The sequence below is a fragment of the Bos indicus genome, chromosome 18, assembly GCF_029378745.1.
Source record: "Bos indicus isolate NIAB-ARS_2022 breed Sahiwal x Tharparkar chromosome 18, NIAB-ARS_B.indTharparkar_mat_pri_1.0, whole genome shotgun sequence".
NCBI lineage: Eukaryota > Metazoa > Chordata > Mammalia > Artiodactyla > Bovidae > Bos > Bos indicus.
This window is the reverse complement of record NC_091777.1, coordinates 53159826-53186016: the sequence shown is the minus strand read 5'-3', so window position 1 is coordinate 53186016 and position 26191 is coordinate 53159826. Positions and strand designations below refer to the sequence as shown.

The 26191-nt window shown below is 55.2% G+C and overlaps 2 protein-coding genes across 3 annotated transcripts; both read right to left on the bottom strand.

Annotated features, from left to right (window-relative positions):
- Positions 1-2686: 2686 nt before the first annotated feature.
- APOE (apolipoprotein E) lies at positions 2687-5567 on the bottom strand. Of its 2 annotated transcripts, none has more exons than XM_019979790.2 (4): positions 5337-5567; positions 4516-4581; positions 3847-4036; positions 2687-3545 (listed from the first exon to the last, which is right to left on the bottom strand). In XM_019979790.2, the coding sequence occupies exons 2-4, from the start codon at positions 4556-4558 to the stop codon at positions 2828-2830; spliced, it is 951 nt and encodes a 316-aa protein (XP_019835349.1). In that variant the 5' UTR covers positions 4559-4581; positions 5337-5567; the 3' UTR covers positions 2687-2827. The 2 variants fall into 2 exon arrangements, with proteins under 2 accessions (XP_019835349.1, XP_019835348.1); XM_019979789.2 differs by lacking the exon at positions 5337-5567 and adding an exon at positions 5031-5239.
- Positions 5568-12676: 7109 nt separating this feature from the next.
- TOMM40 (translocase of outer mitochondrial membrane 40) lies at positions 12677-24155 on the bottom strand. The gene is made up of 10 exons (XM_070771231.1): positions 24000-24155; positions 23605-23884; positions 22809-22876; positions 22147-22239; positions 21196-21297; positions 20027-20132; positions 14879-15001; positions 14665-14741; positions 14455-14557; positions 12677-13320 (listed from the first exon to the last, which is right to left on the bottom strand). The coding sequence occupies exons 2-10, from the start codon at positions 23876-23878 to the stop codon at positions 13181-13183; spliced, it is 1086 nt and encodes a 361-aa protein (XP_070627332.1). The 5' UTR covers positions 23879-23884; positions 24000-24155; the 3' UTR covers positions 12677-13180.
- Positions 24156-26191: the final 2036 nt, after the last annotated feature.

The following is a 26191-nucleotide window of genomic DNA, read 5'->3' as shown; positions in this document are numbered from 1 at the left end:
GAGAGAGGTCTTTGCAACCTGTCAAAGGTACAAAACCTCAGCTGCAAGACTCCCGATGTGTGCCCCTCCAAGAGATCCACCAGGAACTCCCTTCTCTCTGTTCCCCGGCTGTCCAAGCCTCCAGGGCCCCTGTAAACACTCCATCTGCCCTTATGCACCCTCGGCTACTCAGAAGACAAGCACCACCCCCTTCCCTTCCACTACATCAATCCCCCCGCCCCGGGGCTCCCGTCCAAGGCGTCCCCCCTCTTCTGCCCAGCTGTCTTTGACTGCCAGTGAACCCTGGCAGCTGGGAGAGGGTGGCCCTGGCCCCAGACTCCAGGTTGGCTGGCCTCGTGCCCCCACACCCACGTGTCAGCCTTGGGGCGAAGTGGGGTAGTTGTGAAAGCGAGGCACAGACACTGCCGTGGCAGGATTGCAACAGCCCTCTGGCCAGCTCTGTGCTGCCAATCCCTGTCGGGGGGCCCCATCTGCTTCCTCTCTGAGCCCCCAGTGCTCCCCACATGTCCACCCAAATGCCCCTGCTCCCCACCCCATCCCGCGAGCACCAACCACTGCAGTCTGCCTGCCTCATCCTCACCTCGGCTATCCGAGTTTCTGTTTACACGTGGGGCAACTGAGGAGCAGCCAAGAACATTCAGTGGCTCAGTGAGAGGCTAAGGGTCCTCCCCTTCTTTGTCCCTCAGCTTTTCCCTCCCCTTCCTGGATTCAGGCTGTCCCTCTGGATTCCTGCTGGGGTCAGCCTCCACCCCCACAGCACCCCCATCAGCCTCCTTGAGGGGGATGCTGCGGTGAGGCGGGACACCCTCTGTGCTTAGCTGGCTTCATTAGGGAGAATTCAAGATTCAGGTCTTCAAGTGGACAATATGGCTGATGCCCCTGCCCTCATTGACATCTGGGGAAACAGGCTCAGGGGGCTCGGCCGCAGTCCCTGGACGCACAGTGAGTGAGTCAGCGGAGTGAACAGGAAACGTGGGTGGGACTAGACCCCCTGCCTCTGAGTCCCCAGAAACCCCCCCACCCCCACTCAGTCCCAAGGGTGAAGCATCTGGTGGCGGGGAGGGGCTTGACTCCATCAGGACAAACAAGGCAACTCCAGGGAAAACTCGGAGTGGAGTGCAGTGTGTTGGAGCCAAAGCAGGCAGAGGTCAGCCTGGGAGATACAAGTCCTGGCCTGTCCCCTGTGGTGGGGAACCCTACTCCCCTCCTCAGAGAATTAAGGGCGTGGGAGAGGACAGCGTTGGCACCTCCAGGCTCCAGCCAAGCTTCTCTGAGTGTAATTTCCAACCGGCTCCTCCAGCCCTAAACAGCAGGGGCGTGTTGCAGACCCTCAGTGTGCCTCTCTCTGCAGTCTGCATCCAGCACCCAGTAGGCTTGTCAGGGTAGACGAGATGCCAACCACCCGCTTGGAGGAGAGAAGGAACAAGAGGAAGGGGTGAAAGGCAGAGGGTCTATGTGCAACAAAATGGTGGCGAGGGCAAACCCAGATAAGGGAAGAAAGAAATGTCACAGCAGGGGCAAGAGAGGGCTTCCCAGGTGGTACAGTGGTACAGAATCTGCCTGTCAATGCGGGAAAAACAAGAGTCGCAGGTTTGATTCCTAAGTAGGGAAGATCCCCTGCAAGAGGAAATGACAACCCACTTCAATATTCTTGCCTGGAAAATTCCATGGATAGAGGAGTCTGGTGGGCTACAGTCCTTGGAGTCACAGAGTTGGACATGGCTGAGCGCGTGTGCACGTACACACACACACACACACACACACACACACACGGGCAAGAGAAACCAGAGAGTGAAAAGATGGAGGAAAAGTGGAAGACAGAAAAACAGAGACAGAGGCAGGAAGGAGGAAGAATCAGATCAGGCAGGAGGGAGAATAAGAGTGGGGGAAAAAAAAAAACCTGAAAATGGCTAGATTGAAAAATTTTTTTCATTTTTAGCTACACTGGATCTTTGTTCTGGCAGAAGGGCTCCAGAGCATGCAGGCTCAGTAGCCCATGTGGGATCTTAGCTGCCCAACCAGGGATGGAACCGGTGTCCCCTACTTTGGGAGGCGGATTCTTTACTGCTGGACCACCAGGCAAGTCCAGAAAATGGCTCAATATTCACAGAAGTGGTCTTAAGTCTTTTGAGTCACGAGGCAGATATTGTGAAGCCAGGCCATACGAGGCTCAGTGAGGTTGCTCTTTTTGCCCAGAATAGTCAGGGGCAACTGAAGGGTTTAACCCACTGGTAGATTTGTTCCAGAACTTTGTCTCAGCAACAAATCGGTGAGAATTAAGGAAGAGAGTGAGCAGTTGTGAGTAGAGATGGAGGAAAACGGGAAAGACTTAAAAGGGGGCTTGCGTGAGTGCTAAGTCACTTTCTATGGACCATAGCCTGCGCCAGGCTTCTCTGTCTATGGGGTTCTCCAGGTAAGAATACTGGAGTGGGTTACCATTCCCTTCTCCAGGGGATCTTGCCCACCCAGGGATCAAACCCATGTCTCTTGAGTCTCCTGCACTGCAGATGGCTTCTTTACCACTAAGTCACCGGGCAACTCTAAAAGGGGACAGAAGGAAAGAGACACAAAGAAAACAGGCACACACGCTCAGGGGGGCAGGACAGTGCGCTGTGTAGTCAGCAAGGGGAAAAAATGTGAAACTGAGGCTTGAGCTGTGACAAATCATACACGGACGCCCAGCAGCTGCCATGAAGCTTGAGAAATCTTTATTAAGCTAGGGCCCACCAGGAGGACAGCTGGGGCAGCGGCAGGGCCTCCTGCAGGCTGGGGGCACCAGAGACTCGGGGTGGGAGTAGGGGGGCCCCCCAGGGCGATGCCCAGGCGCTCAATGATTCTCACTGGGCGGAGAGGTGGGGCTGGGGCGCAGAGCCAACTGCACCTTCTCCACCAGCCCAGCCCACTGGCGCTGCATGTCTTCCACCAGGGGCTCGAACCAGCTCCTGAGGCGGGCCTGGAATGCCTCGGCCTGCAGGCGCATCTGGTTGCCCTGCTCCTCGACCTTGGCGTGCACCTCCTCTAGCTGCTGGCGTATCTTATCCAGGCGGTCCTGGGCCCGGACGCCCACCTCCTCCAGGCGCCCGTGCAGCTTCTGGCGCCAGGCCTCGGCACGCTCCAGCAGCGGCTGGCCGGCCAGGGTGCTCAGGGTGGCTGCCCGCGATTGGCCCTGCTCCACCAGGGGCCCGAAGCGCTCGCGGATGGCGCTCAAGCTGCGCTCGGCACCCTCGCTGGCCCCAGCTTGGTAGACGGCCAGGCGCTTCTTCAGGTCGTCAGCGTCGCGGAGCAGCCGCTTGCGCAGCTTGCGCAGGTGGGAGGCCATGCGGGCCCGCAGCTCCTCGGTGGACTGGCCCAGCATGGCCTGCACCTCGCTTCGGTACTGTGCCAGGCGGTTCCGCAAGTCCTCCATGTCGGAGCCTAGCCGGGCCTGGGCTGCCTGCAGCTCCTTGGACACGCGGGCCTGTGTCTCCTGGGCCATGGGGCCTAGCTGTCCCTCCAGCTCCTCCTTGTAGGCCTTCACCTCCTTCATGGTCTCCTCCATCAGCGCCCTGGGGGCCAAGAGGGCAGGAATGGAGAGAAGAGGTAGGGATCCTGAGCTAGGGTGATGGAGGGAGAGATGAAGAGGAAGGTGCCAGACAGGAAACGCCGAAGAACAGGATCAGAGAGAGGGAAAGCCAGGAGCTCAAGGAGAAAAGAAAGCAAGAAATGAGCAGAGACTAGACCCGCCCCCGCCCCCCCCCCCCCCCAGGTGTTGGTGATGGGGACGGAAAGAATCCCAGATCAGGGGAAACTGGGGCCCCGAACACACTGCCCACCGGAGGGATCAGGGGCCAGGGCGGAGGCACTCACGTCAGTTCCTGAATGACCTGGGTGTTGAGCAGCTCCTCCTGCACCTGGTCAGACAGGGTCTGCACCCAGCGCAGGTAATCCCAGAAGCGGCCCAGCGCCTGCTCCCAAGGCTGGCTGTCCTTCCCCCGGGGCTGCTGCGTAGTCAGGGGCTCCTCGGGCCCCAGCTCTCCCTCCATATCCGCCTGGCATCCTGCACACAGCAAGTTCACCGCGGTCAGGGTCCTCTGCCCGCTCCAAGCACACAGTACCCGGTACAGAGGAGATGCTCCACAGAGGCTGGTGGGCTTCTTTTAGAGCACTGGGGGGTGGGGAGGGGGTGGAGAGACGCCCAGCCTGTTTAATCACTTGACAAGCATGGATTGTGTGTGGTCCACGCTGGGGCAATAGAGAATAAAACAGCCTCAGATAGAGAATAATCACCGCTGACACTTAGCTGCTCCTCACTACCTGCCTGACAGCAGTGCGCTAGAAACTTTCATTTTAAGGATGGGGAAACTGAAGCTCGGAGAAAGTAAAACTGCAGCTCAGAACCACGGAATGTCGGAGAGACCTCAGACCTGGGGAGATAGACCAGCAGAAGAGAGGATCCACGGACGACAGACGGGAGGAGGGCAAGCTGAGGATGGGAGAGGGTGGGGCAAAGAACCTGGGCAAGCCCCGCCCCCATACCTGCCAGAAGCGCGACCACCACGGCAACCCACAGAACCTTCATCTTCTGGCTTGCGATTGGCCAACCTGAAGGAGGAGAAATTGTCACTCATCCCGGGGTGGGGGGACCCCCTCCCCCTCAGAGCCCCGCCCCATCCGGTCTTAGCCTTCAAAGCCTCGCTCCCAGCAACATCCTAATTCAATTCCAAATATTTACCCAGCGACCCCTTCATTGTCTATTTCATTCCTTCATTGTCTTCTCTTATCTCCCTATCCCCAGGTCTGCCGCCGCCTAAATTCCATCCCTCTCCCAGGGTTCGGATTCCACTCACCCCTCCCTCCCCTCCATCCCGGAGTTCCCGGAGAGCCCCGGCTGGACTTTCTAAAGTTCCGACCTCGCATTCCTCACTGTATCTTCCCATTCTCAGCTCCAACTCTAAAAGCTGTCTTCCGCGTATTCGCTAATCTAATCCTCACTTAGAAGTCCTTCAATCCACGCTTCAGCTACGTGCCGCCGCCCCTGACCCTCCCCTTACCGATCTTAGGACGATTGTGGGCACCCAGTAGGTGCTCAATAAACGGCAGTAACAGTGGGTTTTCGCTATCTCTCATCTGGTTTTTCCTGCAGGTCCAGCTGCTCCCGTGAACCCACCTTCCTGTCCAAACGGAATGCGCCTGCTCCCCACCCCTCTAGGTCCAGTCCCCTGCCTCTGGTCTCCTCTGCTCAAGCTTTTGTCCTGGTCCGGGCGGCGTCGGACCGTCACCTCGTCCACCTCTCCCGCAGCCCGTCCCCCCCAGAAGCCCTTGAGCTGGTCTCCGTGCCCCTCAGCTTTGCCTCTCACCGCGTTCTTCGCCTCCAGAAACCGCGTCCTTCGCCTCCGGGGTTGAGTAGGGACTCACGGATCCCAGATTCGTCCAATTATAGGGCTCCCCCCTGGCCCGCCCACTCCTCCTGAGCTGGGGCAAGCTGGGCCAGCCCCCTCAGGTCACGAGGTGGGCTGTCCTCCCCCTTCACACACAGCAAGGAGGGGAGGGGGTGGGGCTTGGAGACCTGGCAGCCCCCAGTCCCAGCCCCCGGGAAAAGATGACTTCTCACCCAGTAACTCAGGCAGCTTCCTCCATTCTGGGGGGTGGGTAAGCTGGTGAGGGCTGGGACAGTGGGCATGGAAGGGGCTGGAACAGGCCACTGCCCACAGTACCCATCTCCTGCCCCTCTTTTCCAGCGGATGGATGAATAGAATTTGGGGAAAGGACTGGGGGCCTGAAATCCCTGGTTAGAGGAAGGAGGGGGTTGGGACTCTGGGTAGGGAGGGGGAAGGGAGCTGGCTGGCCCAGATAGAAATGGGATAGGAGTTCTGGGGACAGTGTAAGGTATCTTCTAAAAGCTCAGGCTTTGAGAGTGCAATCTGGACTTTAACATGAGCTCCCTCTTGGGCTGTTACCTTGGGCACAGGACACTGCCTCTCTTGAGCCCCCTTCCCCAGTTGAGACCTGAAAATCCAGCATTTCTCCCCAACTGTGTATTGTTCCTTCAGTGGGGCTTGAAGCATGGGTGTTGCCTGCTTAGGACTGTGGACTCCAGAACCAAACTGCTCAGGCCTGAATCCAGGCTCTGCCAGTTGTCAGCTGTGTGACCCTGAGCCAACGACCTAGCCTCTCTGAACATCCAGTTTCTTGGTCCACACAACCAGGAAAAGAGTTGCACTTAACACCGTCATTCGGTGAAGCAACAGGCTACTGTGTGTACTGAGAACAAGTAGGGTTAGCTGGCAAACAGTGGCCCCATGCTGGACTTCACTTGTGTGCCGGGCCACAGTGAACACTCCTGTCCCTCCCTCCCTTGCAGCCCTGTTCACGAACCCCAGCTGTTTAACAGATGGGCATCCTGAATTGAGAATGTTGTAGCCACTGCTCTCTGCTCTCCAGGAAGCAAACTCACTCAGAAGGACAACGCAAATAGTGGAGTGCAGTTTATTACACCGGCGGACCCAAGGCAGAATCTCCTCTTAGTCAAGGACCTGGCCACTTTTTGTGACAATCTTATATACCCTAAGTGTACGTGCTCAAACCCTCCTCCCTGAACTCCTCAAAATTAGCCTGGATAATGTAAAGGGGCTAAATCATGATTCATATATTAGTCCAGACAGCTAATTAGGCTCACATATATCAATAGGTTTTGTGCAGATAACAATTTGTTTTGCTCTGGGGTAGATTAGTATATTCTTTTCGGCGACAGAAAGTCCGGGTACAAGTCCTGGAGTCCCTTTATCCAGGGGTTCTGTTTTTCAGTTGGAATGTTGTTTCTATAGATTCCGGGCACATAGCTCAAAGTCCACTGGGAGAACACTCAGGCATGTAGTCCAAAGTTTACAAGAAGTCTAAAACGGGGTCCCGCAGCCAAGATGGAGTCCGCTTTGCCCACTTTCGTCTTTCATTCCTCTCTCTTGATGCTCCTAACTCTCAGTAGAAGCATTGCTCATAGGAATATATTGTATCCTAGGCCTCCTAATGCTGATCTGGGGAAGTGAGGTTAGTCTCTGGGATACAAAGTTAACAACACATTGTAAAATGCAAGGTCCACATAACAGAACTATTAAAATGACTATAATAACAGTGAGCACAGTTTTCCACCAATCACCCTTTACCCAAGATAGGACCAAGGTCCAGAAGGGAATATTTTCATCTGACATTGCTTTTACTTGGTCCTTCATGTCACCCAAAGCAGTCGTTACATTGCCAGATAAATCAGGAATGTATACACAACGTTCAGCCTTAAGTACGGCACAGGTTCCATACACAACATTCAACCTTAAGTATGGCACAGGTTCCTCCCTGCGCGGCAGTGAGTATGTCTAATGCCATTCTATACTTGATTTTTGTTGTCTTGCTTGATGCAAAAAAATCCCATAGGCATATCACCCCTCCGTAGAGGTGGTACCCGCCATGGGAGCCCGTCCATCACAGATAGAGGCATGGCACTGGACTGGCCCAACAGCCTTGTGCCCCTCTTTAGAACAAATCCCAAATACCTCACCTCCTCCTTGCAGATCCGAGCCTTCTTTTTCGAGACCCGGTAACCAGCCTCCATCAGCAGTCTCAGCGAGGCCTTGGTTCCTTCCCAGCAATCATCCTTGTTCTCAGCGGCCAGGAGCAGATTGTCCACATATTGCAGCAGCCAACAACCAAACTTTTCTGGCTGAAATGCGCCTAAGTCCAAAACCAGGGCTACTTCAAAAATGGAGAATTTATAAACCCTCACGGGAGGTGGGTCCAGGTTAGTTGTTGTTTGGCGCCCCCTGTTGGGTCTTCCCACTCGAAAGCAAAAATTGGTGGTGATACCTGGGCTAGGTGTATACAGAAAAAGGCATCTTTTAAGTCCAGACAAGTATAGAACTTTTGCACTTGGAGGGAGGAGGCTGAGTAAGGTATATGGGTTTGGGACTGTGGGGTGCAGAGTCATGGCAGCTTGGCTGACCAGCCTTAAATCTTGTGTTGGCCTATAGTCCTGTCCCCCTTCCTTTTTAACTGGCAGGATTGGTGTGTTTCATTCTGATTGGCATTCAATCAGGATACCGGCCTGTTTCAGTCTATTCATATGTGGCAGTATGCCGAGACGAGCCTCCAGGGGCAATGGATACTGGCGTTTTCTAACCAGGGTGGCACGGGGCTTAAGTTCTATTATTATTGGAGCGTGGTGTTTGGCGAGCCCAGGGGGGTTTCCTTCTGCCCAGACCTCGGGCAGTTGTTGAGCCAGTGTTTCCTCCCGGCCATTCATCCCCTCTCCCATTCATCTTGTAGGGTAACTGAGAGGGAGAGTAAGTAAGTAGCTGGGCCCATGTGCAAAGTAGGGCGTTCGTGGGGGGGAAAGGTCACTTGTGACCCCAGGTGAGAGAGTAGATCTCTTCCAAATAGAGGTACCGGGCATTCAGGGATATATAAGAACTCATGAGTCACTTGGTGCCCTCCTCTGCCATCTGGCACTTTCGGGGCTTACAGAATTGTTTAATCATTTCCTTTCCAGATATTCCAGTTATGGCAATGGCCTTTTTCGAGCGAGGTGCCATGGGTTCAGTTACTACTGACAATCCTGCTCCGGTATCCACCATGAAGTCAGTGAGTCGGTCCCCTACTTTTAACATTACCACGGGCTCTTGCGGACCTGTGTCTCTGAGCCCCGGCATCCCTATTTGGTCTCTAGTCCGTCAAGGCCTCCCACTGTACTGGTTGATTCCCGGTTTTTAGTGGTTTTAGGACATTTGTTTTTCCAGTAGCCAAACCCTTGGCACCAGGCACACTGATTGGGCTGTAGCGTGGGCCTAAGCTTTCGTGGCGGTCTCCTGAGGGAGTGGTCTCATCTCCAGGAGGGAGGGGCTTTCGTGGGCAGCCCAGCAGGCCTTCCCAAGGCCGCGGCTAGCACTGCAAATCTCTGGTCTGCTCTCTTAGTGTCCTCCCTCCGTCTTTTTTCAGTTTCTTTCTTGGCTTCCACATCTCTGTTTCTGAATACTTTCTTTGCAATTTCAATTAGTTGGGAGCTGGACATTGATAATACTCCATCCAGCTTCTGGAGCTTTCTTTTAATATCAGGATAAGCCTGTGACACAAATGCTGAGTTTATAACGATGTGGGAGCTCCTGGCCTCGGGGTCGATCAGCGTACAGAGTCTATAAGCCTCACACAGTCTTTCATAAAATTCAGAAGGGGGCTCGGCCCCGCGTTGACTACTCTGGCAGGTTTTGCCATATCCATAGGTCTGTGGGCTCCCCTTTTTAGTCCCTGTAGAATGGCTGTACGGCAGGCTTCTCCCCTCATCTGTATTATAGTCCCAATTAGGTCTGTCATAGGGGAGGGTTTGTTCCACCCACCTTTGTGGGTTTACAGTCCCTTCCGGAACCATTTCTAGCAGCCATTTCTTTGCTTCAGTAAGAATTCTATACTGCTCTTCGGTACCGAAGAGGGAAGTTAATAATTGGATAATATCGTCCCGTGTCGGTCGGTGGGTACAAAAAATGGTTTCCGTCAATCTAATCATGTCCTGTGGCTCCTCTGGATATGGTGGCATATATTTTTGCCAGTTCAATATATCAGTAGACAAAAATAGTTGATCGTAGTAGGCCACAGGAGCCTGGTGATAATTACCATCTTGCCCCTGTATGCAGGCCTGCTGGACTTCCTAAGGGGCATCTGAAATGGTGTCTTTTCTTCTAACTCCTTGGCGGAGCACAGGCTTTGTTTAATTCCAATGTTCCCCTTCCCTTTTTGATCAGTACTCATGTTGGGGGGTGGGGGCAGTGTTGGCAGCGGGTAGAGCTTAGGTTGTGCCTCTGTGGCAGGAGCTGAATCCGGAGGGCGGTATCCAGTCGTCCCTCCCACTAGGGTCGGAGCCTTGTGGGGTGGCGGCTCTACGACCTCTGGGGGGGCTGAAGGAAGGGCTGGGGACAGCGGTGATGCTGGAATGTCCCGTAGCCTCGGTCTGGTGGCTGTTAAGGCCCCTGGCCTGGCCGACACATTTGAGGGCGGGTTCATCATCCAGTACAGCGGGGGAGGAAGTTCCTCGTTTGGATCCTGTAGAATCTTTTTTATCATCAGTTTCTGTGTCTTTTTCCTTCTCCATTTTGAATATAAAATCGTGGCCATGGTCGGGGAATCCTGGGGCAGCTGTAGCCAGGAGTATGTATGGGAAATTTTCCCGTGACTGTCACACAGGCTGCTTTTATTGTTTTCAAGCCCATTGTGCCCTCTGGTGGCCGGCCAACTCCCATAGCAGACTATTTGACCTTGAAGAGGGTGCACAGCTGGCCAGGTGTCATTTTTACCCCATAGTCTCCTCTGAACCCCTTTTTGAAACTTTTGATCATATTGCCCAGTATAGTTGCCTTAGATCCATTTCCTCTCATCTTGCCTACCTTTCCGGGAGTGTTCCTTCTCCTGTTGGCGGAGTTTCTGGTACCCCAGATACTTCTGATATTTCCATTTGATGAAGCACTTAAATTGCCACTTGGCTTCTTCCCTGATAGGATTGAAAAGGGCTTTGCTGGCCAAGTCCCAGAGGGAGAGGGGAGTCCAGCGTGCTTTCTCCTGTTGTTTTAGGTGCTTGAACCAGAATATCACTTTGTCTAGGACCACTTCTCCTGAAACTTTAAATGCCTTCTCCGCCTTGGTGAGCTTGATCAGGTGTCAACAAAAGCACATGCGAGTTAAATAACCCGCATCCCAGGTGATCTCCGGAAAAGCCAATTCGTACTCACTCATGTATTTCCCTTTCTCTGCCTGAGCAAGCTTGAGGGGATTGAGACTTTCACAGCAGATGGGACACCTCCTGGGGGAGGGCAGAATACGTGCACACAGAGACCAAGTTTCTTCCCCCAGTAACCCTCTTGCGATTGCCTGGTAATAATTTTCCCCAAGACACCACCTCCTAAATGACATTCACAATAGAGTCTTCCTTAAAGCCCTGTCACATCTGTCAACCTGTACCCGACAATCGCAGTCACTCTCCTACATCAGTCACCGTAGGTCCGTGCACGTCTCTAATCTCTCTCAGGGGGCTGAGCAGGCTCCCTCTTCCACCCTATTGGGTGGGACCCTCATTACCTGAGCGCTCGGTTTCCTCGCTGCCATCCACTACTTGCTAACATGAGAGGTCTGGGCGTTGAAAGGCAGAGTCGTTCCAGAGGGGCGAGGCAACCTTACCCCTCTAGGTGATTCAAGCCGCACGGCCCCGGAGTAGCTCCAAATGGGCCTTGTCTCCTCAAAGTGAGGCGCTTCCTGGCCAATGCACCGAAAATGTTGTAGCCATGCTCTTCGGGAAGCAAACTCACTCAGAAGGACAACACAAATAGTGGAGTGCAGTTTATTACACCAGTGGGTCCAAGGCAGAGTCTCCTCTTAGCCAAGGACCCGGCCAATTTTTGTGACAATCTTATATATCATAAGTGTACGTGCTCAAATCCACCTCCCCAAATTCCTGGAAACTAGCCTGGATAATGTAAAGGGGCTAAATCATGATTCATATATTAGTCCAGACAGCTAATGAGGCTGACATATATCAATAGGTATTGTGGAGATAATTTGTTTTGCTCTGGGGTAGATTAGTACATTCTTTTCAGTGATGGGAAGTCTAGGTACCAGTCCTGGAGACTTTATCCGGGGGGTCTGTTTTTCAGTTAGTGTGTTGTTTCCATAGATACCGGGCACATAGCTCAAAGTCCACTGGGAGAGCACCCAGACATGTAGTCCAAGGTTCACAATAAGTCTAAAATGGAGTCCCACAGCCAAGGTGGAGTCCCCTTTGTCCACTTTCCTCTTTCAAGAGGAGATTCAGAGTTAAGGTGGATGGTAAAGTCACCCTGGAAGAACTGGAGGAGTTGGGATTCACTCCTGGTCCTTTAAGGAGGTGAGGACTACTGGATTCCGTGGGGCTGGGGAGGCTGGATGCCTGGTCCCAAGAAGGGACCCCCAATGCCAGCCTGTCCTGGGTTGCTGTCAGCCTGTGTGCTCTGGCCTCAGAAGGTGCTGGCAGGAAGTGGGTGGAGTGGCTTCTCTGGGCTATAAAGGGTCATCACGGGCCAGCAGCCTCCCTGCCCAGACAGTGTGTGTGAGATGAACTTTCAGTTCCCCTGTCTGGAGAGGGGTTAGCAATGTCAGCTTGCCCGAGCCCTAGGGGTGCAGAACTGACGCCCCCACCCTCTCTCCAGGCCCATGAGTCAGACTCCAGCCCACCCCTCCCCCACCCCATGAGAACTAAATGATTCCAAACTCTTTCCAGGTGCTCAAATGCTTCCTGAAGTTTCTTGAAAGCTTTGACCTTCTATTATAACCAAGTCTTACCACCCCTTCAGCCCCTGCCCCTTCTGGAGCCTGGAAAGACGGGGTCCCAGCGCACTGCTTCCCCACACCCGCTTCAGTTCACTGGGACGAAGTCTTCTGCAGCCTTGCTGGCCAGGCCAGGTTGTGACCACAGGCTGCACCCTCCCAGGGAGGGAAGGCCTGTGATGTCCTCGTTGGGAAGGTCACAGGGCGGCTGTGTGATCCTGGGCCAGGCCCTTCCCCTTTCTGGTCTGGGCTCTGGCCAGTGACCAGGCTGGATTCCCTGCCCTCCACGGGCCACTGTGGGAGGTCCAGGCCGGACAAAATGGGCCACAGACAGAGGAAAACAGAGGCCTCCCATTTTTTGTTTTCCATGTGTATTTTTTTAATTTTTTATTTTTTTTGTAAAATGTCCCGGTTCTTCCATAACTTATAAACATGATTTATACCGAGGGGTGGATGGGAAAGTGGGCAGGGGCGGGGTGACTGGGGACGCACCTCTCCTTGCTGCCCCCTTGGGGCTGGGCCCATTTGGCCATTTCGGGGGAACGGGGACACCCCAACACCTCCCTGAGGTTGTCTGGCCGCCTCTGCCCCTGGTGCTCAGAATCCCATAGGCCCCTTGACTCCAGAATCGCTTCCTGGACTCCAAGACTACTGGGCACTCGGCCCCTTGTCCTCCACGTCCTGCCGTGCCCGTCCTTCGGAGAATCCCCCCTCAGCTGCTGGGGTGATGGGTCCCCTCCTTTCCGCTGCCCCCTGACCCCCGAGGAGGGAGGGAAGGGAGGGGGAGGGGGGCTCAGGTCTCCCCTCCGTGGCAGGGGGAGGTGGAGGTGGGATCAGAAGGAGAAAGGGCGAGGAAGGCGGGGCCTGCGGGGGCTCAGCCAATGGTGAGGCCGAAGCCACACTGGAACTTGTTCTTTCGGTGATTCAGGAAGGCCCCGAGGGCCAGTGTCAGGGGCAGCGGTGGGAGCTTCTTCTCCAGCGTGGCGCCCACGATCCAGTTGCTGTCCACAGAGCCTGTGGGTGGACAGCTGTGAGAAGAGCCTCACCCGACACATCAGAAACCACCGGCCAGGCCACTGACAGTACTGTCCCCACCACCCGGAGCCCTCTGCACGCCCCCAAGTGCTTCAGCTCTGAGCTCCGTGACCCACCCCCCCTCCAGAAGCCCTCGGCCACCCCGCCACCCCGTGGACCACCCTCCCAATCCCAGTCTTGTCCACACCAGGTCGCTGCTCTGTGTGGATGGGCCTGTCCCTGCCACTGTGAGTGACACCCCCACTGGGTGGGGGGAGCCTGGTCACTGTTGTGTCCCCAGCTGGGCACAGAGCAGGTGCTGAGTATCTGCTGAATCAGAGACTGAAATCTCTAGGGCTCATGCCCAGGACCTGATGAGTGTGCAAAATGCCCGCTGCCGTCTGTACCCAATGGAGCTCAAGGACTCACTGAAGGGGAGCAGAGAAGCTACAGTCCAAACGCAGCCTCAGACCCAGGGCTGACTGCAGAGTGAGGACTTAAGGCAGGTTTCAGAGGCAAAACAAACACCTCTCCCTGGGCCTCCTGGCTACTTTTGTTTAAAAAAAATTTTTTTGCCCACACTGCATGGCATGTGGGATTTTAGTTCCCTGACCAGGGATTGAACCCGGGCCCTCAGCAGTTGAGAGTGAGACCACTGGACCACCAGGGATTTCCCCTGGCTGCCTTTAGAAGCCTTGAACCAGGGCCACTGAAGCGGCCTTTCCGGGGTGGTCTCCACACACCCCAAACCCGAGAGCCACTGAGGCGCAAGGAGAAACTTAAGATGAAACTCAGTCAGCCTGGGGGAAGGTTGTGTGTGGGTCTGGCTGTGACCAGGGAGCCTCCGTAAGGTGAGACAGTGGGGCAAGGCCGGCTGCGCTCCAACTTGTCTTCCATGCACGAGAAAAAGAAAAGCAAGGGCCATGCATGCAGACTGCTGGAGGGCTACTGGATGGGGTGGGGATGGTCCCTGCAAAGCTCGGGGCCCAGGCACCCACCCACCCTCTTAACAAGCATTCCTGGGTAATTTGGGGGCCCAGCATGCTACCCTCTCCCATTTTCTCTGGCCTGTACCCCACTCAGAGCTGAGTCACCTCTTGCTTGTTTCTCACATTAGGAAAGGGAGACCTGTACCTTTGAAGAGGAGGTTGGCCTTGGGCAGGTCCAGCTGGTACCCAAAGGAGACACTTGTGTCCTGCATCCTCGTGCTGGCCTCGAACTCCACACCCACCTGCAGCTGGAGGGGCCAGGGCAACACACACGAGTCAGCCTCCTAGGCTGGACCCTCAGGCATGCCAGTCCTGGGCACCCACACCCAGACAGCCAGTCCCCACATGGGCTCACCTGGTCACTGGCTTTGTGGTAATACGTTGCATGCATGCCTGCCTGACCCAATGTTACTGTCGCCAACCAGTTGTTCACTGGAAGAGAGCAGGTGGGTTACCAAGGGGGCTTGGGCAGCCAAGGGCCCAGGTTTTGCCCCTCTTCCCTCAGACCCAGGAGTCCAGCCCCCAGCCCCTCCTCCCATAGTCCCAGGGCTCCGGGCCCCCAGGCTCACATGTGTATTTCCCAGCTAGCGACATAACGGCGCCCTCCTCCCCGGGCCGCCGGTGGTAGACCAGCTCTCCGCCCAGGGCCAGGCACGGCGTGATGCTCTGGAGGTAGTGGGCCACGAGGATCCCTGCAGGCGAGAGGTGGAGTCATGACTTCTGAGCCTGGTGGTTAGTTTCCACCCAGTCAAGGCACAGACTGGACTTCTGCTTCCCCGGGCCTCCCACTTGGGCTCCTTGCTAGGGCCGTTCACAGGGCTCTGAGGTCAGCCTCTCACGGCCCCCGGGACCTCATCTACTCTGCATTCACCTCCCTTTACACAGGAGGCTGCAGAGGGTGAGGAGTCAAGTCGCTCCCACATGGTCACAGGACATGTCAGGGGTAGAGTCCAGGGCTCCCCATCTCCTGAACACAGGCTTCAAGCCACCCTGCCACCACGACCGGTAGGCAAGAGCACACTGTGGGGGGCCAGATGGCCTGGGTTCAAGTCCCAGCCCCAGCACTTGCTGCTGGGGTAACCGAGGGCCACTGGCACCACTTCTCCGTGAGCGGGACACCTCGCAAGACTCTGAGGAAGAGCAGAGCGCTGGATGCAGGCGTGGTGTGCACAAGGCGTGCTCAGCACACGGCCACAGCCCAGCCGCCACGGAGACCCGACCTGCGGAAGTCCACTTCCCGGGCCCCTCGGCAGCAAGGATGGCTCTGAGGGCCCCTCAGTGTTTGCTAACCACCCACTCCACCGCCAGGCTGAATTCCTCGAGCCCAAGGACTGAGACTGTCTGTGTTTGAGAGCCCAGGAGGGTGGACACCACAGAGGTGATCACTGCGGAGGGGAAGGGCCAGGAAGAGAGGCAGAGGGGGTGATGACGGAGAACTGGAAAGCAAGAGTCACCTCTGTAGAGACGGGGAAGCGATCAGAGATGGAGGTGGATGGCGGGACCTGAAGACGCCCAACCTGAAGGACGGAGCAGGTGAGGACCAGTGAGGTAAGCTTCGAGATGGACACCCGGCAAGAATGGGGAGACCGGGGCAGGAGGGAAGGAGGTGGGGACCGGCAAGGACTTTAAGGAAAGCGCGGCGTGCAGACGCTTCCCCGGACAGGGATCAGCGGCGCCGAGTGGGGACCGGCCTGAGGGGCGGGCAGGCCGGGAGGACAGGACGGGACCTGCTCGCGTCTTCAGGCACACCCAGGCAGGGGCTGCCACTGGGGGCGGCTGCGGTCAGGGCAGGCTGGGGCTGGCCTCTCCTCGGGAGTGGGTGACACTGACCCACCTCCTGGCCCCTCCTCCGCCAGCTGGTTGTTAAGCCATCACCAGCACACCTCTGGACAAGAGCAGCCTCTGTCCCAAGAGAAGGGGAACTTTGGGCCCACAGAGAGAAAAGTGACCACCCAGGGGTCACACAGGGACTTCAACTCAGGAGTCTCTGGTCATGGTTCAGACTGAGGGCTTCGAGACCCCGAACTCCTCTCCCACCCCCCATTTCCTTGGCTCGCCTCACCCTCTGGTTCCCAAGCCCTACCCTCCTCCTTGGCCTCCTGCCCCAGTCTCATCCTCTCCAAGCAGCTCACACACAGACGGATCTTGTTAAAGCGCACACTCGACCCTGCTCCCCCTGCTCAGAACCTGCCATGACACCCCAGCATCAAGGACATCCTGGCTTCTTAGGACACGGGGGCAAAGCCCCCTGTGGTTCATCCCCACCTTTCAAACAGACTTCCTCCAAGAGCTTCACAAGTCCTTGCACAGTCCTCATCTCCTCACAGGCCTTTTTCTTGAACATCCTGCCCTTTCTAGCACCTCCATCTCCTTCAGATCAGTTTAGTTCAGTTGCTGAGTCGTGTCCGACTCTTTACGACTCCACGGACTGCACCACATCAGGCCTCCCTGTCCATCACCAACTCCTGGAGTTCACTCAAACTCATGTGCATCGAGTCGGTGATGCCATCCAGCCATCTCATCCTCTGTCGTCTCCTTCTCCTCCTGCCCCCAATCCCTCCCAGCATCAGGGTCTTTTCCAATGAGTCAGCTCTTCGCATCAGGTGGCCAAAGTATTGGAGTTTCAGCTTCAAATCAGTCCTTCCAATGAACACCCAGGACTGGTCTCCTTTAGGATGGAGTGCCTGGAGTGAGAACCCACTGAGTCCAAAACTCCACGAGAAGGGAAAGAACACCTATTATAGGTCTCAGAGCAAAGAGGTGGCCTCGGACAAGCGGCGGAGTGCGGCTTTCCTGAAACCTGCGGGGCGGGGGCCGCACCTGGCCCCCAGGGGAGGGGGCACACAGCGGGCTCTTGGCTGGGGCCCGACAGAACAGCTTCCTGCCCTCCCCACGCCGCGCTCCCCGGGGCTTTGGCCACACAGCCTTCCTCTGGGAGCGCTGCCCTTCTCTTCACCCTCCTGGGTCTAGACACTGGCATCGAGAGACACTGTCCTCATCACTCCAGGCGAGCTGGGCCCTCCTGTTGTAAGCTCTCACAGCAACCTGGACCTCTCCCAACAGTAACACAGTCACTGTGATTATTTGTCTCAAGGCAAGTGTCTTGGCTACTGGCCAGGGAGGGGCTGTGTGTGTCCCAGGGTGGGCACACACTCGGGGTGCTCAGAACGAAGCCGAGGCCCCAGAGGAGGAGCTGAGGCCAGGGGAGGGGACCAGGTAGTCTGCGGGCTCCTCGTTCGGCCTCGATCATGGTTCCAACGCCAGGCCCTTGGCTTCCTCGCTGTGCGATCCTGGGGCAGGGCCAATTTCACCGCAGACCTTTCCTTCCTCACCTGTGAGAACCCCGATCCCCCTGCCTGTTGTGGGGTGGCCCAGAGACCCTTCCCACAGTGAACCTAACTAGCTGTGTCTGGTCCCATAAGGGGCTGACGGTCCGCCCACTGATTCCTTCACCAAGGTGCACTTGCTGTGACTGTGTCTTCGAGATGGATGGGGAAACCAAGGCTCAGAATGGGTGGAGCACCACTGTCAGTGGTCATGAATAATTACATGAGTAACTACTCATATACTCAGTACTGCCCTGGGCCCAGAAGTTCTGATCGGTGCTTGAGGGGAGGAAGGGACTAAGAGACAAGAGTGTCACTGGTGGCCTTGGGCTCCAGGGAAGGAAGACCTAGAGGCCAGTGTTGAGGAGCAAGAGAGGCCGATGCTGGTGAGTGAGTGCAGGGGCGGGGGGCCTGGTGCCGTGGACTCTGGAGGCGGCCTCGCTGTGTGTCCTTGGGGAAGTACTTGCCCTCTCTGGGCCTCAATCAGACAGGGATGATGGCAGCGCCACCCCACAGGGCTGTGAAGGATTGCACGAGCCAATCCCTATTGGCTTGAGTGACTGGGTGAAGGCCTGGGTGCGCACAGTATTCTGAGGGCCTGGCAAAGGGCACCAGGTGGGAAATAGGACCTGCGATGACCGCTGCTCACTCCTTCACGCGCTATTTTCTGAGCGCCTACTCTGTTCCCAGCAAGGTTCCAGGTGCTGGGTGCCTTCACGCTGCACTCACTGCCCAAGAGCCTGCTCTTCCTGATAGAGCTAACAGCAGGCACAAGAAACTGGAATCACCAACTCTACCCTTCTGGTGGGTCAAGCCCCACCCCGCCCCCCAAAAAGGCTGACTTCTCAACTCTGACCTCCCTCTTATCTCCCACACAGAATCCAGCAGCGAATACTATTGCTCCGCCTTCAATGTTCATCCAGACCCCCAGACCTCCACTTACCCTCTCCGCTGCCCCCTTGTGGCCTGGTCTCTACACGTGGGCACAAGAGGTCCTGTCAGAAGCTACGGCGGACGATCCTGTCCCTTTCAAAACCCTCTTGTGGCCTCAGACTCAGCTCTCCAGAGCTTTATGTTTCAGCCCTGCCACCCTGACTTCTACCACTTGCCCTCCTCCTCATCTGTTACAGCTCTGGTCCTCCTCGATGTTCCAGTGAAGGGTCATACCTCAGGGCTTCTGCACTCGCTGTTCCTTCCGGCTGAAAAGCTCTTTTCCCACATATCTGCTTGGCACCTTCCCTCACATCCTTCAGTCTTCATTCAGATATCACCTATGTAATGAGGCCTTCTCTCAAGACTCCACCAGCCCCTCCCGACGCCACCATCTTTCCACAGGGCTCCATCACCCATCTGCTTTACTCGTGTCTCTAGAATGGAAGGTTCCAGGGGCTTCCCAGGTGGCGCTAGTGATAAATAACCTACGTGCCAACGCAGGAGATATAAGACACCTGGGTTCAGGTGTCTTATAAGACCCGATATAAGATCCTGGGTCTTATATAAGATTTAAGACCTTGGTTTGGGAAGATCCCCTGGAGAAGGTCATGGCAACCCACTCCAGTATTCTTGCCTGGACTCTCCCATGGACAGAGGAGCCTGGTGGGCTACAGTCCATGGGGTCACAAAGAGTTCAAAAAGAATGAAGTGACTTAGCACGTGTGCACGCCTCCCTTAATATACATAATATAAAAATCACCACTAGAATGTCCAGAAGACAAACTTAGTTTTCCTTAGTTCATCACCATATCCTCTGGACATGGAATATATGATTCATAGTCAAGAAACATCAAATCAATGTCGAGAAATCAAAGGCAGATGCCCAGAGACAAAAATAAAAAAGGGGGAAGCAGAGAGGAGAGACCAGAAGTACAGACATTAGTCAGCAGGTCCTTGCCTCCCAGCCAACCCAAACAGGAATCTTCCTTGTCACCCTCCACTGCAGACTGACTTGCCTCCCCTCAGCTGCACGTGGACTCCGCCTGCCTTGGGGTCAATCTGTGCCCCCGAGCAACCCCAGAGCCCCAGGAGTGATGCAGCAGCTCATTTCCTTGGGACCCGTCACATGCCTGACCCCATTTGAGACTTTCCACACATGACCTGCTCGACAACCCTGTGAGGCAATCCGATTTTAACAAATGAGGAAGCTGAGGCCCATGAGGGTGATGGAAGCGCTCCCCCACCCCCCGCCCCCAATTGCAGTGAACCCAGAGGCAGAGCTGGGACTTGAACCTGTTTTTTCCCCCACGAGGCTACAAGACCTAATTGATGCTCTGTGTTCTGAAGTCACACCTGTCCCTGAAACCATTTCTTGGATGGCATAAAAGGAGGGTCAGAGGGAGAAATGGATTTGCTGGGCATGGGGTCTGACCACCTTCCAAGCCCTGTGCCTCTTACCTGAACCCACCAGGACATCTGGGTTCCCCAAAGTGACGGCTGCTGTGAAGTCGGAACCCCGGTACTCCCCATCCACCTGCCAGTTCACAAACTTCGACTGCTGGGTCTGTGGGGGGAGGGCCAAGCATGAGGGTGAAACTGAGCAGGACCCCCTGGGGGCTGCCGGTACAAAAGGCCTTTCAGTGGCCTCCCCTTCTTGTTTGTAGGATAAAGGCTTCCACCTCCTAGACCTTCCCCGAGGGCAGATCCATTTACTCATCAGAGAAGAGAGAGAAAGCAGAAAGAAAGGAAATAGTCACACAAAAGTGCAGTGAGGGCTTCTCTTAGGGCTCAGCGGGTAAAGAACCCGCCTGCAATGCAGGAGCCACAGAAGACACAGGTTTGATCCCTGGGTCAGGAAGATTCCCCTGGAGGAGGAAATGGCAACCCACTCCAGTTTTCTGAAAAGTTGTCTGAAAAATCCCATGGGCAGAGTAGCCTCGCTGGCTCCAATCCAAAGGGTCGAAAAAAGTCGGATCCAGCTGAATGACTAAGCACAGCACAACAATGCCATGATAAGGTGGAATCCTAGCTCCTGTCGAGGACATGCTGGGGCCTCCACCCAGGAGGAGGACGGTAACTTCCAGCTGAGCACAAGACGCCTGGCACACCATCCACCCTGCGGCCTCACCACTGACCAACCAGAAGAAAGTCATACATCCTGCAGCACCCTGCCCCCAGTTTGCCTTTAAAAGCCCTTCCCTGAGAACTGGGATTCCCTGGTGGCTCAGACAGTAAAGAGTCTGCCAGCAATGCGGGAGACCTGAGTTCAGTCCCTGGGTTGGGAAGATCCTCTGGAGGAGGAAATAGCAACCCACTCCAGCATTCTTGCCTGGAAAATCCCATGGACGGAGGAGCCTGGCAGGCTACAGCCCACAGGGTCGCAAAAAGTAGGACATGACTGAGCGACTTCATTCACTCACACCCTGAAAACTAGGCGGGAGTTTGGTCTGTAGAGAACCAGCCACCCGTATTCCTCGCTTATCTTTGCAATAAGCCTTTCTCTGCTCCAGACTCTGATGGTTCAGTTTGTTTGGCTGCACTGTGCCTTGAGTTCTTGGTTTCAACACCCAAGGGCAGCCTGGGGCTCAGGGAGGCTGGGGAGTCGCCGACTCCATCCTTCCACTCACCTGGATGGCCATCTTGGACCTGAGGCCAGGGCCCAGCTGATGAATGACCTGAGCATTGAGGCTGCCACTATTATCCATGTCACCCACCAGCACGGGGAATGCCTGTGGGGCAGAGGGCAGGGTTAGAGGTGAGAGGCCCAGCGTCAGGGATGGACGTGCATGATGGGCTCTGGTGAAAAGCCTAGGACTGGAAAGCCTAGAATGAGGTCCTCTCCTCCAGGAAGCCCTCTAAGACCACCGAGGCTGAGTCAGGCTCTCCTCTGGGCTCAGCCTTTGGGTTCCCCTGTTTCAGTCCTAGTCTCCCTGGACTGTTCCTCTCTGGGGACAAGCTTATTCTCTTTCTCCACTAGGCTGTGAGCCCCTATGGCTGTTTCAGTTACCACTGTGTCCCCAGGACCATCCAGCACAGAGATGGGCAGGACATGGGGGGGAGTGCCCTGAAGGTTTGCTGAATAAGTAAGTTTATCGCATGGAAATAGTTAACACAAGCAAAAACTTAATTTAGGCCCCCAACTCCACCTGTGTCCTGCCCCAGCCTCCTTCTGGGCTTCTAGTTTTGCCTTCGCTCTTCTAACCCAGCTTCCACAGACAGCCTGAGAAATGCTATTTCCAAAGCACTCGTATCACCGCATCTTCCCCTCCTTTAAATCTTTCCGTGGCTCTCTAGTGCCCCCTAGTGGAAGTTCAAATGCCTGGCTTGGCCTGAGGCCTGCAGGATCTGCAGCCCGGCCCTGCCCACTATGGGTCATCACTGCCTGGTGACCCTGGTGTCCTCAGACTCACCCAGAGAAGTGGGGGTCAGGATGAAGGAATGACCCCAGTTTCGATGCACCCTGGAGAGACCCAGTTCCCACCTCCCCACACCACCAGCAGCCCAGCTTTCTTCAACTGACGGGCTACATTATTTGTTGGAAGAAAGATACAATGAATGAATGGCAAAAGGTACCTCACCTCTGTGGGACTCAGCTGCTTCGTCCCCACGTACGTGACCCCGAAGTGGTAGTTGGACTCCCCGATTGTGCTGAGGGCTACTGTGTGGTTCACCTGGGAGAAGAGGGAGGGCTGTGGTGATGAGCCTGTGGGTCACTCCCCAAGGAACCCAGCCGAACCCATTTCCAGGTCAGCTCCCCTCCAGCCTGGGATGGGGGATGCTTGCCAATCTGACTTCCCTGTCAGGGCGTCTCTGGGCATGGCAGGGGATGAAGACTGGGAGGTGTGGCCTGACTAGATTAGACACTCAAGAGAAGGGATGTGTGGGAGCATACCTGGTACATCATCCCTGCCTGGATGTTGGTTGCGGGGGCGGGTCCCTAAACCCTACCACTGCCCCCAAATTGAGTGGTCAGCCTGGCACTGTCTCTGGTGTCTTTAAGTATCAAGGAGCCCAGATCTTTAAGGAGGAGTTAAAGGACTGGAGAAGGGAATGGCAATCCACTCCAGTACTCTTGCCTGGAAAATCCCATGGACTGAGAAATCTGGTAAGCTACAGTCCATGGGGTTGCAAAGAGTCGGACACGACTGAGCAACTTCACTTTCACTAAAGGACTGTATGTGCAGATGCAGAGGGATGGCTGGGATGACCTCTGGAGAATAATGGCACAAGAAAGGCTCACCTGGAAATGATTACTCAACCCTTTATTGACTGTGAGCTTCACACCTTCCATCTGAATAGGAAACAGCTCTGAAGGAGAGAAAAATGCTGTCACACTTCAACACACACACTCCATCTCTCATCCCTTTCTTCTCTATGGTCCCCACTCTCCCTTCTCCAGGAGCCCACAACCAGCACACTGCACAAAGCACCTCATCCGGTAAAGAGGCAGAACAGCCCAGAGGATGGGCTCAGGACCAAAGCCTTTGCCTGCATCCAAATTCCAGTGCCACCATCTACTACTTGTGTGACCTTAGGCAAATTATTTTATCCATGTCAAATCTATCTGTTAGTTGAAGATGCTCACCACATAGAAATACTGCAAGGATTTAATGAGTTAACACACACTGAATGCCAGAACAGTGCTCAATAACCCACCACCACTTTCGCTACCACGATTCCTCCAAGCCAGGATCCAGAAGCCTTGGGTTCCACCCCCACTGACCCATTGCTGACACTGTGACCTTGGGCCTCGGTTTCCCTCCCGATCCCATGAGGCTGGCTTGGCCGACTCCTGGGGCACATGAGGTCCTTCAGGTTTTTCTGTACCGCTCCGGCATTCCATCCTGAGGTTCCATCATTTGATCCCATCATTCTAAGCCCCAGGTTCAACGTTCCACTATTCGATCCCAACGTCAACTCCTAACGCTCTGTTAAATGATTCCAATGGTCCGTGCCAATTCCCAAGGTCCTCAGTGCGCTCCTCCTTCCCCCGAGATCCGGGCCATCACACCCCTGCCAGGCCCCTAGCCCCTCACCCTTGCACTTCCGGTGGCACTCCTCGAACGTGCCCGGGTTGGGCAGGCAGCCGCAGGCCCCATCGTCCGCGGTCCCTCCAGCGCTGGCAGCCGCAGTCCCGGGGGTCCGTTCGGAACCTCGACCTGTGCCAGCCCCAGCGCCCAGGCCGCCCCCGAGTGGCGGCAAAGTGAAGCCGGGAGGAGAGGGCGGAGGTGGCGGCAGTCCCACGAGGGGAGGCGCAGGCGGCGGCGGCGGCCCTGCGGGCGGCGAGCTAGCGGCCAATACGTTCCCCATGGTCGCCTGCAAGGGGAAAGGTCAGAGGGCAGAGGTCAAGGCTCGCAGGCTCCAGGCTGAGTCTCCAGCCAACACCCCCCCAGCCCCCCCCCCCCCCCCCGCTCAGAACCCCAATTCTTACGCGCGGTAGCGCCTCCTCCCGGTCCGGGCTCCGCTCCCACCCCGTGGGCCACGCGCAACCGAACACGCTGCCGCCGCCGCCGCCACGGTCGCCCCGCCCCACCTAGCCCATTGGTTTAGCGGGCCCTGAGGTCCTCCCGCCAGCTGCAGGGTCTGGCCTTACTATTGGAGTCATAGATGAGAGTCCCACCCACCTATTTGGAATGTCCTTTTCTGTTGGTTTCCACTTGCAGACAGGTCACAGCACACCTCCGTGCCCTTCCCATTGGCTTGGGGAGCCCACGCCGATTGGCTCGCGGTGCCGCGGGTTCCGGGGCTCACCCACCATTGGTCTGTGCTGCTCACTTTGCACCGCCCATTGACGTAACACCCCCGCCCCATTTCCGAAGGCGTCCCTCTTTCGACTCCGCCCCGCGGCGAAGTTGTTAATGATAATTGGTCGGCCTTGGCCTTTGCAGCTTTCTGATTGGCTCCTTCAGGTACAGTGGGTCGGACCCTGGTGTCGTAAGCCATCTTGTGTGTTCATTGGCTAACGTGCGAGGGTCAAGGGACACGGAGTAAGATGGGTTGCGCAGCAGAGGCTGCTAGGCAGCAAGGTCAGGCCTCGAGTCCCACCAGGCACCGCGGCAAAGGGGCGGCCCCCTAGTCCGAAGTCGGAAACCTAGTCCGAGACCGAAAGACGGAAGTGCTAGCCCTTCCCACAGTGCCACGGGGAGAATTCTAACCCGTTTTGTGAACTCTGTCCTGCTTCTTGTTACCCACAATGCCTCTTACCTATTTAACGGGACAGTTGCCGTAGGCCCACCCATTTCGTTACCCATCATGCTTTCTGTGTCTTTCCCCCAACCCTTGCCTCAGTCACTGAAGCTTCTATCTTTGGCCCATTCATTCCTATCCCATTACCCATCATGCCTTCCGCTCCATTCATTTCAACTTAGTTGCCCGTACGACCTTTAGCCCTTTTACGCCTTTAGCCCTTTCATTTCCCACATTCTTTTTTTTTTTTTTTTTTTAAAGTATGTATCTATTAATATTTGGCTGCATGGCTAGACATGTGGGATCTTTAGTTGTGACCTGTGAATTCTTAGTTGCAGCACGCGGAATCTAGTTCCCTGCCCAGGGATGGAACCCTGTCCGCCTGCATTGGGAGCTGCAGAGTCTTAGCTGCTGGACCACCAGGGAATTCCTCCAGCATTCTTCTAGCTGTACCTTAATTGAGCATCAGGCTTTATGTCTATTGCTCAACTTGCCTGTGGCCCCTATTTCTCCCTTATTCATTCCAATACCCCTGGCTCTTTCAGAATTTTCCAGTTTATTGTGATCCACACAGTCAAAGGCTTTGGCATAGTCAGTAAAGCAGAAATAGATGTTTTTCTGGAACTCTCTTGCCTTTTCAATGATCTAGAGGATGTTGGCAATTTGATCTCTGGTTCCTCTGCCTTTTCTAAAACCAGCTTGAACATCTGGAAGTTCACGGTTCACATATTGCTGAAGCCTGGCTTGGAGAATTTTGAGCATTACTTTACTAGCGTGTGAGATGAGTGCAATTGTGTGGTAGTTTGAACATTCTTTGGCATCGCTTTTCTTTGGGATTGGAATGAAAACTGACCTTTTCCAGTCCTGTGGCCACAGCTGAGTTTTCCAAATTTGCTGGCATATTGAGTGCAGCACTTTCACAGCATCATCTTTTAGGATTTGAAATAGCTCAACTGGAATTCCATCACCTCCACTAGCTTTGTTCATAGTCATGCTTCCTAAGGCCCACTTGATTTTGCACTCCAGATGTCTGGCTCTAGGTGAGTGATCACACCATCTTGATTATCTGGGTCGTGAAGATCTTTTTTGTACAGTTCTTCTGTGTATTCTTGCCACCTCTTCTTAATATCTTCTGCTTCTGTTAGGTCCATACCATTTCTGTCCTTTATTGAGTCCATCTTTGCATGAAATGTTCCCTTGGTATCTCTAATTCTCTTGAAGAGATCTCTAGTCTTTCCTGTTCTGTTGTTTTCCTCTATTTCTTTGCATTGATTGCTGAGGAAAGCTTTCTTATCTCTCCTTGCTATTCTTTGGAACTCTGCATTCAGATGCTTATATCTTTCCTTTTCTCCTTTGCTTTTCGCTTCTCTTCTTTTCACAGCTATTTGTAAGGCCTCCCCAGACAGTCATTTTGCTTTTTTGCATTTCTTTTCCATG

Bases quoted from the DNA above. Each gene is read 5' to 3' on its own strand.
- APOE (XM_019979789.2), bottom strand. From the start codon at position 5,106: ATGAGAGATAGCGAAAACCCACTGTTACTGCCGTTTATTGAGCACCTA. The intron at 4,037-4,515 runs GTATGGGGGCGG...TGCTGTGTGCAG, and splicing joins GGTGGTCGCGCTTCTGGCAG to GATGCCAGGCGGATATGGAG. The intron at 3,546-3,846 runs GTGAGTGCCTCC...CTTGGCCCCCAG, and splicing joins CAGGTCATTCAGGAACTGAC to GGCGCTGATGGAGGAGACCA.
- TOMM40 (XM_070771231.1), bottom strand. From the start codon at position 23,878: ATGGGGAACGTATTGGCCGCTAGCTCGCCGCCCGCAGGGCCGCCGCCG. The intron at 21,298-22,146 runs GTGAGGTACCTT...TCTGCCCCACAG, and splicing joins AGCAGCTGAGTCCCACAGAG to GCATTCCCCGTGCTGGTGGG. The intron at 13,321-14,454 runs GTACAGGTCTCC...GTCCACCCACAG, and splicing joins GGCCAACCTCCTCTTCAAAG to GCTCTGTGGACAGCAACTGG.